We start from the raw sequence: 12,664 nt of genomic DNA on the forward strand, positions 1-12,664 counted from the left end.
ACATTCTCGTGTGATATTTTTTTTTGCTTCGTCTACTAAACATTTCCTTAAATTTGACACATGAAATGTGTCATGTATTCCACTTAATTCTGCGGGAAGTTTTAGTCGGTATGCTACTGGTCCGACTCGGGCTGTTATCTCGTATGGTCCAATGTATCGTGGTTTTAGTTTTCCTCTCTTCCCAAATCGAATAACTCCTTTTAGTGGTGATACCTTTAACAGTACTTTATTGCCTACTTGACATTTCTAGAGGTTTTCTTCTTTGATCCGCATAACTTTTCCGGCGATCTTGCGCGCTTTACATCTTTTCTTTAATTTGTTTTATCTTTTCAGTTGTTTCTTGGATGATTTATGGTCCTGATAGTTGACTCTCACCTACTTTGGTCCAACAGATAGGCGTTCGACATCTTCTTCCGTATAAGGCTTCATAGGGTGCTGCCTTAATACTAGCATGATAACTATTATTGTAAGCGAACTCAATTAAAGGTGGGTGATTGTCCCAACTTCCGCTAAAACCAATCACACAAGCTCGAAGCATGTCTTCCAACATTTGAATAGTCCGTTCACTTTGTCCATCGGTCTGAGGGTGATAGGCAGCACTTAGATTAAGTTTTGTTCCTAGTTCTTGTTGGAAACTCTGCCAAAATCTTGATGTAAAGCGACTATCTCTATCTGATATAATTGATATGGGTATTCCATGTCATGAAACTATTTCTTTTATGTATAATTGAGCTAGTTTGTTCGTTTCATAATCTTCACGAATTGGTAGGAAGTGAGCAGACTTAGTCAATCTGTCAACTATCACCCATATGGTGTCATATCCATGACTTGATCTTCAGGTTGTTGTAAGTAGCCAGATGGTTTCTGATGTTCTGACTTGACTCTAAGACAAGTAAGGCATTTCTCAACATGACGTGCAATAATTCTTTTCATTTCCCGCCCCAGTAGCCGCTTCTTAAATCCTTATACATTTTATCACTACCAGGGTGTACCGTGTATTTTGACTTATGGGCTTCCTCTAATACCATATCTTGCAATCCGCCAAGGGTAGGGACCCATATACGGTTGTCGAATCTTAATATACCATCGTTTCCTAGTTTCAACAGCTTTTGTCTTCCAGTCATTCTTTCTTTCTTAATAAAATTTTCTTTCAAGGCTTCTTGTTGCACATTCTTAATTTGATCTAATAGATTTATTTTAACTTCGATTCTGGATGCACGGATTCTTATCGGTTGAGGTCTTTCCTTCCTACTTAACGCATCTGCAACCACATTTGCCCTACCCGGGTGGTATTGTATTTCACAATCATAATCACTTAACAGTTCCATCCATCTTCGTTGACGCATATTGAGCTCCTTTTGCTCAAATATGTGTTTGAGACTTTTATAATCTGTATAGATTGTGCATTTAGTCCCGTACAAGTAATGTCTCCAGATTTTTAATGCGAATATCACCGCACCCAATTCTAAGTCATGGGTGGTGTAATTTTGTTCGGGTTTTTCAAATGGCGAGATGCATAGGCAATCACTTTGCTTCTCTGCATAAGTACACAGCCCATTCCATAGTGGGATGCATCACAATACACAACAAAGTCTTCAGTTCCTTCGGGAAGTGATAGTATTGGGGCACTACATAACTTTTATTTCAGAGTGTTGAAAGCTTCTTCTTGTTTCAAATCCCATACAAACATAGAAGCCTTTTGGGTTAATTTGGTTAAAGGTATAGCAATTTTGGAAAAAACTTGGATAAATCTTCTGTAGTATCCTGCTAATCCCAAAAATCTTCGAGTTTCTGTGGGATTCTTAGGTGCCTCCCAATTTTTGATCACTTCAATTTTTGCAGGGTCTACTTGTATACCTTGTTCGTTAATCACATGACCCAAAAACTGAACTTCCCGTAACCAAAATTCACACTTCGAGAATTTTGCGTAAAGTTTTTCCTTTTTAAGAAGTTCAAGGATCGCTTTGAGGTGTTGCTCATGATCTTGTTTGTTCTTAGAGTAGATTAAGATGTCATCAATAAAGACGATCACAAATTTATCTAGATAAGGTTTACATATTCGGTTCATAAGATCCATGAATATTGCAGGTGCATTTGTTAGTCCAAAGGGCATCACCAAGAACTCATAGTGACCGTACCTTGTTCTAAAAGCTGTTTTAGGTACATCTTCTTGTGTCACTTTTACTTGGTGATATCCAGACCTTAAATCTATTTTTGAAAAATAACTTGCCCCTTGTAATTGATCGAACAAATCGTCGATTCTTGGTAACGGATATTTGTTCTTTATGGTGACTTTATTTAAGTCTCTATAATCAATGCACATACGCATTTTTCCGTCTTTCTTTTTCACAAATAGAATTAGGGCTCCCCATGGTGACGAGCTCGGCTAAATAAATCCTTTATCAAGTAGCTCTTGTAGTTGCTTTTTAAGCTCTTGCATTTCTGTTGGAGCTAAACGGTACGGGGTTTTAGCAATTGGTGTCGTTCCGGGAATTAGGTCAATTCTAAACTCGACTTGTCGATCTGGTGGTAATCCTGGAAGTTCTTCTGGAAATACCTCAGTGTATTCCTTAACTATAGGTACATCACCAATCTTTTGTTTCTCCAAAGTGTTTATGGCATATGCTAGAAAAGCAATGCATCCCTTTCTTAAGAATTTGTGGGCTTGCATTACAGTGATAATGTTCTTCTTGATCTTATCCGTTTGGTCTCCTGATACGAGTATCCTCTTACCATCACGTAGTCTTAGTCGTACTATATTTTTATCACAAATGATTTTTGCCTGATAAAGGTCTAGCCAATCCATTCCTATAACTATATCAAATTCCCCTAGTTCCATGGGCATTAAATCTATAGGAATAGTATGACCGTTTAAACTTATTGTACAATTTTTAATAATATCAACTATTTCTCGTTGACTCCCATCAGCCATTACCACTACAAATGTATGGTCCAATATTTGAGATTCTTGATCCAAATATGGTTTAACGTAGTTGATACTAAACTCCTATTTGCTTCGGTATCAAACAACACTCGAGCGTACACATTATCGACAGGATACGTACCTGTAACGACATTTGGGACATTTCGAGCTTCATCAGTGGTTAACACGAATGCACGTCCCTTAGGTCTATTTGCCTGTTGATTGTTGTCTTTCTTTAACTTTGGGCATTCAGGTTTTAAGTGGTTAGGATCACCACATTCAAAGCATCTCCTCTTTTCCTTACATTCCTGAAGGTTGTGACCCGTTTTCTTACAATTGGGACATGCTTGGAAACGACAAATTCCCGAGTGGTGTCTTTTGCATATTTTGCATTATGGTATCTCTCTTGGTTTCTTAAAGTTGTTATTCTGGTTTTCTCCTTTCTTTTCCTCCCACTTTCTTTTGAATGTAGGGGATTCAACTTGTTGGCGTATAATCTCAGCTGCTATGACTGCGCCAGCTTCTACTGTCTCTGAAAAACTCTTTGGGGATTTAGACTTGATAAATATTCTTATTTCAGAAGGTAACCCTGCCATAAACCTATTTATCATCTGACGCTCTAATCTAACTAGATGGGGAACCAGTCGAGATAATTCATTAAATCAGGTGACATATTCTCGATAGGTCTTACTTCCCATTTTTAATTGATAGAATTCCAATTCCATTTGTTCCGTCTCACTAGGTGGACAAAATTTAGCAAGAAATTCTCGAACAAATTCTTCCCAGCTCATCTTCTTGGCAATATTTTTCCCTTTCGTTCGTACCACAATATTCCACCAGTAAAGCACTTCATGTGCAAACATAGATACAGCAAACCGAACTTTATTACTCTCATTGCAATCACAAATGTCCAAGACGGATTCTGTTTTACTCAACCAATCTTGGGCATCAACGGCTCCTTTCTTGCCGTCGAATAGAGAAGGCTTGCCGGACATGAAATTTTTGTAAGTGCATTCTTTATACTTACTTTCACCTTTTTCAATTTTTCTTTCCCTTTGTACTGGTGTGGATGCGGTTGAGCTTTCTTCTGATTTGTCTTTTGGTTTCTCAGTATCTTTCTTTAGTTGTGTTGTGTTCATTATTTTTGCTACCTTGAGGGCAATTTTGTGGATTGCTTCCTCGTTTAGAAATGATCCGGCATTACTCATGGCCTTGATATTTTGGGAGGGAGTTTGAGTTCTATTGGAATTTTCATTTCCCACGTTCATGTTTTGATTACTTATGTGCTCTGACATTGTGTATATCTTTTCCTACAATATTCGTTCATAGGTTATTCCTCTAATTAATAGGAAACAAACTTTATTTATAATACAAAAGCATTACAACTATTTTACAATATTATGCAAGTCTATTATAGAAACTTATTACTATTATATAAAACAACACATAATATAGATTGCTTTATTTCTTCTTGTTCCATCCCATAAGTCCTGAAATTGCTTTCCCTATAATAGACTTATTTCCCGATTTGTTTTCCTTTTCCTTTTTAAGTTCTTCTTCTAACAGATGCCTTTCTTCTTCCATATGGCGTTTTTCCTCCTCCATTCTACGTTTATCTGCTTCTAACCGTGCTATTCTATTCTCATAATCTCTTCGGTAACTTGCGGGAACACACACACTTTTTCGTGCTTTTAATTTGGGTTTGGCTCCTCTACTAGTACTAGGCTCATCTGGGTGTAGGGGCGGCAATCCTATATGAGGAGAGGGGGTTCTGTATCGTACTACGGGACTTTCTTTAGAAGGCTCAGCTTCTTCAGATGTAGGGTATAATTTTAACCCTGCTCTCTCTACTTCATAAGGGTTAAAGGGTGAACGAGTGTCGCTAGAGGATGGGCTAGCAAAATAATCAAATAGACTAGTATCTGAAGAAAGGGAACATATACTAAGGTTTGGAGATTCTGGAATGTGAGGTGATATAGGAAAAGGAAGTGGGTATGGTTCGGGTGGCGGTAAAATAGGACTATGTTGGTGTAGAATATTCGAGTCATAAGTAAAACTAGGTGGTGCCTCAGGTGTTTCTTGTTCAGAACTATCAAAAGATGACAATTCGGGTGACCTAGGCTTTTTCTTACCAAACCTAAGTAAAAATGCCTTTCCTTTTCCTGGCATTATTCCTGCAAGTAAAACATTTAAACGTAATAATATAAAATTTTGACTCTCACTAGGGTACGTCCTAGTCTTGAGCTCTACTGGTTAAAGCTTAGGTATTCTTATTGTAATACCTAATTCGCTAAAACCTCAAGCTCTGATACCAACTGTAACACCCCACCCGGATCCCGGGTGTCAATGCACAATTGATACAGCTTAACAATGGAAGAAAACACAAAGTTTATTTTAAACTATAAAATCCTCAAGTACATCAAGTCACTATTTATAATAACATTAAAACCTAAGAACTTCTTGGTCTCCGATATTACTCATCAACAAGTAGCTCTAAACTTCCTCATGGTTCACCTGTGATACGTATACTTAAAACAAGTCAGCTATTGCTGGTGAGCTCACGAGACAAGATTTATAAAACATATATTTATAATTATGCGTACACAATATGGGTTGTGATAATTGGTCCAGGAGCAACACGTGCCTACCATGGATTACCACAACCACCGAGCCACGGACATCACTGTCCACCCAGCCATTGTGTAAGTATGGAGTTCGTTACTAAGCACATGGTTACCCCATGCTGGGCACCCCTGCCCTATTCAGCTTTTCGTAACATATCCATTAAGTATACAAGGATCCTTTATACCCCCACCGATATACGCATATTGCAGCATTTTCATTATTACTAGTTTGACAATACAAGTATACTATCACAGTTTAAAAGTAGTCATGATAACTCACTGGTGTAATAGTTGTTAACAAAACAGGTACTGTCCTTTGGTCCTGTTACAAGTCAAGGTAATCTAATGTCAAGCAATGATATCGTTAACTAGTCATAATCATGGTTGGCTCGGAACAAACCTACCTAGTTTAAGCATGGGTGATTAATCCATACCTAGACTAGGGTCGAGCCACTCACCACTCACCACCTATCCTGGTCATAATCCTAAACTCTTTTCTTACTACTAGTATTATATATATATATATATATATAATATAACTTTAATACTAATATTATATTATGTTATGTCTATAACTAGAGTTAAAGATAAAATATTTACCTGTGAGTTGAGAGAAGGTTGAAAGGTATTCGTACATCAATATGAATTAATCTAACTTGTTTTATACAAGCAATATGAGCCGACATTCCTAGTCGGTTTACGCTTTTATTTATTATATATAAGTATATGAATTATTGAGGACTCTCAAAAGCACACCACGTGTGCTTGTTAATTGATTTTTTTGTCATATGATATTAATATTATTATTGTTTATTACTAAATTTGTCGTATCTTTTTGCATCACTGCACACGAGCACTTTCAATTCTCTAGCTTTTGGTCATATATTATTATTATTATTTCTTAATATTAAGAGACCTTATTTACCTAACAATTATTTTTCATGTTTGTTAGTCATTTTAAGTTATTTCATATCTAAATTTTTATGTGTAAAGCTGGGTGTTACAGAATCATATGGTGACGTGCTAATCAACCAACAACGATGACCACGGATTTATCATCTTTAATCTTTCATTTTTATTGTTTTTCACCGTGAATTCTTTAAAATTATTTCATTTGATTATATCATGATTGGATAAAATTTATAGACTATATAGGCGTGATGAACCTTTGTTAATGTTTGAAATTGATTCGAGATTTGTTTAAATGTTATGGTTTTACGAAGTAGTAAAAGATTTAATTATATTGCGTTGATACATATGGACACTTAGGATTGTTTGATGAGTTTTGTTGTTCCATAGTTGCCTTGGTTATTGTTTGTCATGCGATAGGTTGCTATTAGGTCATCTACTTTGTGTTTTTTACTATTTTGTGGTTAATATGCTTTAAAACCATAGGAATAATATTATTTAATCAAATAAACCTATGTGTTGCTAACCTAAATAACTGTAAGGTGTTAGGTTATTGATAGGTCTTTGTTGATCAAGCTTGCTAGATTTAGTTATTCGTAAGGAGTCCGTCTAGGTTTGATTGGTTAATTTTGTCTATCGAGTCAATTAAATATACTAAACCACTTTTGATTTTCGCGCTGTAAGTTAGGATTTCGCATAAAGGAACTAGTTCACAATTAATTAGGTGACCGTAAGGAAGTCTAATATATAAAACTAGTGTGTGTTAAAACTTATTAGAAACCCATAGGTGCCTTCTTGAGAAGGGTCAGGGGTCCTACTCGGGTTTTCTTTTAAGCATCTATTTTACGATCCCAGTTCCATTACTAAATATTTTCTTGGTTAATTGATAACTGAAACTTTGGGGATTCTAGCCTAGGCAGTTTCTCATTATCATCTGATTAAAATCAATTAAATTGTCTTTCATTTAATTTACTTGTTTTTCTTAATTAGTTTTTAATAAATAGTTAAAGTTTAGTATTTTAAATAAACCCCCCTAAAACAAATAAACAAATAGTCGTGTCAGTTAGTCGAGTCTAATTAGCTAGTTAAACATAATTTAAAGAGTCTCGTGGGTTCGATATCCGGACTTACTTAACTGTATTAGAGTCGACCGGTTCACTTGCCGATTAGTAGTTTTAGTTAAGTTAAGAGTCTAGAATTATTACTTAGTATTTAGATTAGCGTTTATTTAGTTAATAAATTAATGACTACTTTTAGCACATCATTGACCCTTTATCTTTCAGAATTGACATTTTTAGCTCAAACTTAGATGGGGTATTTTCATGGTGTTACAATGTACATGCTAGCCCAACACATAAAATATTAAAAAGGGTATCATGAAACTCACCTGATACGAATCACACAACGATCAACGAGCTAGAGAATCTCTAGGTAATCACTCAAAATCAAAGGCCTGTCAAGTTATAGCACATAACAATCACTAACTAAACCGCATCGACTCACTCGCTCTACGAGACGTCCTAACATGATTGGATTGACCCAAAGCCTTACCCATACTTAATTCATTTACATCAGCCCTCGAGACCTTTAATTGACCAAAACCACCCATAATTAAAATCGGGGACACAAGGGTTCCAAACTACACCCAATTCTCATTAATTGTGCCGAATTGCGCGTTTACTAACTGTTTAAGTTATCACCAATCAAATTAGCCCCGTGTAGATAAAATTTGATGCTATTACAGCCAATACAACCACACGACACTGCATGAGTTGATTGGGTCGGCAAGTCCCTTGTACAACACACGAATTAACGATTAAACGAGAATTCACGCTCTAACGGCCCATTTGATAATCACCAACCAAATCAGCCACGTTTTGATCAAAATTTATATTCTTACAGCCCATATATCACCCTAGTACTAAAAAACCTAATTTGGTATGCAATTCCCTCAAACAACACGTGAATTGTAACAATTAACGACTAAACACCTGAAAACCCTAGTTTTCGAACTATCGACAATTGACCAATCGAAACAACTCCAATGGTCATGAGTTTAGTATGATGTAAATGGCATACCTAGGGAGTTATTAGAACAAGAAACCTTAATTATCAACTCCGGAAATAGCTTAATTGGATAGCCTCCGGTTTTGACCTAAACGAAGATTCCGATCAAATAACGAGCATATAAAGCGGATTATAAATGAAAAAGAGGTTCCATGGAATAGAACTAACCTGGAATTAGGTTGTGTTTGGGATTGCTTTTTTAGTCCAAAAGGACTTTTGGTTAAAAGGGATTTTATAACTTATGACTTTTGAAAAGGAGTTTTTAAAAAAAGTATTTGGATTAGCTTATGTGGGTACATATGCATTTTTAACCCAAAAGTCACAAATTCTTGACTTCTCAAAATCAGTTTTTACACTAAATGAAAAGTTAAAACCTAAAGTCCTTTTCACTTATCCAAACACCTTTTTCTATTTTCTCCTTTATGCAAAAGTTAAAAAGTTAAAAGGAGGGGAAAATAAGCAATCCCAAACACCCCAAGATAGATTGAACTAGGAATTGGCTGGAATGGTGAAAAAATCGATGGGGGAGGGCTGCTCTTCTTGTCCAATCGCAATAGGGAAGGAGGAGGCCAAAATAGATTATAATTTGGGAAATTTACAATTCAGGTTCTCCTACTTGCAAAGGATGCTAACTTGTTTCTAAAGCTACATAAATGAACTTCCAAGAAGTACCACAAGACCCCTCAAATCTCGACAAATATACAATCTTTACGAATGCTCACGCCGATTAACGAAAATTTCTGGGCGTCACATGTTTGGGATAAAGTTTAAAAACAACTTATTGACTTATTAGCTTTTTTCAAAAAGACAATAAGTTAAAATGATTGGTAGTTACAAAAATCCTTTTTTATAGTTTTTTGATAAAGTTATAAAGTTGTTCTTTAAAAGTCAAAAATTCTACTTTTTTAATCATATTTTAAAAAGTTGTTCTTAAGTCATAAATCATTTCCTTTCTTTTCTCTTTTTCAATGAAACTCGGGAACATAATGTAAATCCTAATGTTTTGAAACCCGTTTGTCGGTATAACCTATTTTCTAACCGCCCGACCAGGTTTGATGGTTTGCAGTTCGACCGGAACGGCAGTTCATAATGTAAATCCTAATGTTTTGAAACCCGTTCGCCGGCATAACCTGTATTCTAACCGCCCGGCCAGGTTTGACGGTTTGCAGTTCGACCGGAACGGGTGAACTGCCAGTTCGGTAAAAGCTACTTTTAATTAAATCAAAAATAAACCACTAGCCGGGAATCGAACCCGAGCTGTGGCCGAGATGAAATGCTAATAGGATTAGCCACAAGCCACACAACCAGATTACATTGATGCATATATAAATGAAAAACAAATTATATATATATTAATAAACACATTGAATGTGAAAATGCATATAAAATGAAAGCAGTTGGTAGCAGCATATATGATCTTTTTTTTTCTCACAAAATTAACCCTTCAATGCTTCTTCCAATCTTCCCAACTTAAAATCAATTTAAGAATACAAAATCTGGATAAGGTTGTAAGAAAATAGAAATTAACTCAAATATTATATATATATATACATATATATATATACATATATACACATATATATATAGGGAGAGAATCAAGAAAAAACTCATCTTTAGAGAGAAAACTTAAAAACTCCTAAATAATTATTTTTAATTAAAAATAAAAGAATATTTTTAATTAAAAATAAAAAAATATTTTTAAATTTCTGTTTTTGCCATTATTCTTATATTTTCTTACCCTTTGCTCAAAAAAAATATAAAAAAATAACAAAAATAAAAAAAAAACCGCTGTAACGCACATACGTATTACTGTGCGATACCGTTGTATTACACATGTGTATTACTACGTATTTTTGAGTTTAATAGTGTTTAATAGCATATATTCAATATTTGTGTATTGTATATGTGTAGTAGTGTTGTATTATATGGAAAAAAATAATAATAAAATAAAAGTCGATGTGGTGCACATGTGCGTTAATGTTGTATTACACATACGTACTAATGTGTATTGGTTGTGTGTATTAGTCTTATATTGCATATATACAATAGTGTGTATCAAATATATACAATAGTGTTGTATTTTATGCAATACAAACACTTTTGCATATATGCAATGCACACTATTACACATGCGCACTATACCGACGAGGTTACTGCCAAGGGGTTTTTTTTTTCAAACCAATAACATATAAGAATAATTGAAAAAAAAAAGAAACTTCAAAATTTTTTTTTTAAAAAGTTAAAAATAGTTTTTTAAGAATTTTTAGGAGTTTTTAAGTTTTCTCTTTTAGAGGAGTTATCATTAGATCCCTCCCCTATATATATATATATATATATATATATATATATATTACTTTTATAGGATTAGGATCATGTGAGAACTTTTTGGGAATTGAGAACTATGAAAATCTTTTTGGATCACAAAAAACCCAAAAATAAAAAAAATCATAAAACAAAAAAGAAACACAAAAATAAAAAAAGTAAAAAAAATCAAAATTCTTATTTATCATCCCCGTTTCTAAAAAAACTGAAAAAAAAAATTTCTCGGTTTAGCTAAATTATACATATATGTAAAATATGTACATATATATACACGTATGTTTTTTTATACACATATGTATAATTTAAAGTAAATGATAGTGTACATATGTGTACATTACGTAAACTAGAGATTAAATGAAAGTATACATATGTTTATAGGTATAATACGAATAAAAAAAATTTGGTATTTTTTTAATGAATCCGGAATGAAATATAAGCATTTTGGTTTTTTTACTTTTTAAAAATTTTTGTTTTTTTTTGTTTTATAATTTTTTAAATATTTTTTTAAAGATTTTGTTTAGTGGTCCAAAATGATTCTTAAATTTCACAATTTGCCAAGGGTTCTCTTAGGATCCTTACCCATTACTTATATATATATATATATATATATGGAGCGGATCAAGAGAAAACTCCTTCTTAAAGAGAAAACTAGAGAACTAATAAAGAAATATTTTTAATTTAATTAAAAAAATATTTTTAAATTTCCGTATTTGCCATTATTCTTATATTTTGTTACAATTCACTCGAAAAATATAAAAAAATAAAAAATAATAATTAAAAAAAACTCATTGTAGTGCACATAAGCAATACATTGACTTTTTTTTATTGCATATGTGCACTAGTGTGTATTTTGATATTTGCAATAATGTTGAATAGCATATATGCAATTTTTTGTATTGTATTATCGCAATAGTGTTATATTATATACAAAATACCAAAAAAACAATATAGTGCATATGTGCATTAGTGTTGTATTACGTACATGCGACACTTTGTTTTGAGTACAATTATTAGTGCTTGTATTTGCATATATTCAATAGTGTGTATTATATAATGCAATTGTGTTGTATTATATGCAATAAAACACTATTGTGTATATGCAATACACATTAGTACACATATGCACTACATCAACGTTTTTTTAGGAACAATATCATCTTATTAGAAGGAGCAAAGAAAAAAAATCGAAAAATATTTAAAAAAAAATAAAAAAAGTTTTTATTAGTTCTCTAGTTCTCTCTTTAAAAGGAGTTCTCTCTAAATCTCACCCCTATATATATATATAATATAGGGGATGGATCTTGCGAGAAGTCAAGTTACAGCGAGAAGTGCGAGAAATCAATCTGGACCATTGATTATGTGTAATTAATGGATTGGAAAAGTTTTGGCAAACTTGTAATTATGAAGATATTAATTTACCAAAATTTTAATGAACAAGGGTAGTTTGGTATTTGTTTTTTAGACTTTTCAAAGTGAAACTTAAGTCATTAATAACATTATTGTTATTATTACTAACTAATTGTTTAATTGTTATTTTGAATTGATGTTATTAATCAAACTAATGTTAAACAAATATAATTTCAAACAAATACTATAATATCTTTAATCATATTTCTTCAAATGCGTTAAATATTATATATTTTCTACACGAAATTATGTATTATATACACATGAATAGTCATGTATTATGTAGGTGAAATCACGAATGCGTATGTGAAAATTTTATAATTATAGGCTATTAACATGATTTTTTATTTATTATATGTAGTTTAATGTGAAAAATAAAAAAATAATTTATTTTGTACCGTGTAAGGTTTAT

At 33.2% G+C, this 12,664-nt stretch overlaps 2 protein-coding genes across 2 annotated transcripts; both read right to left on the bottom strand.

Annotated features, from left to right (window-relative positions):
* Positions 1-929: 929 nt before the first annotated feature.
* LOC143560705 (uncharacterized) lies at positions 930-1,346 on the bottom strand. The gene has a single exon (XM_077048948.1). The coding sequence runs from the start codon at positions 1,344-1,346 to the stop codon at positions 930-932; it is 417 nt and encodes a 138-aa protein (XP_076905063.1).
* Positions 1,347-2,386: 1,040 nt separating this feature from the next.
* Positions 2,387-2,932, bottom strand: LOC143560706 (uncharacterized). The gene has a single exon (XM_077048949.1). The coding sequence runs from the start codon at positions 2,930-2,932 to the stop codon at positions 2,387-2,389; it is 546 nt and encodes a 181-aa protein (XP_076905064.1).
* Positions 2,933-12,664: the final 9,732 nt, after the last annotated feature.

Source organism: Bidens hawaiensis, unplaced genomic scaffold (genome assembly GCF_021521415.1).
Source record: "Bidens hawaiensis isolate Kalapana, Puna unplaced genomic scaffold, B.hawaiensis_p1.1 tig00020430_1, whole genome shotgun sequence".
Classification (NCBI taxonomy): Eukaryota; Viridiplantae; Streptophyta; class Magnoliopsida; order Asterales; family Asteraceae; genus Bidens; species Bidens hawaiensis.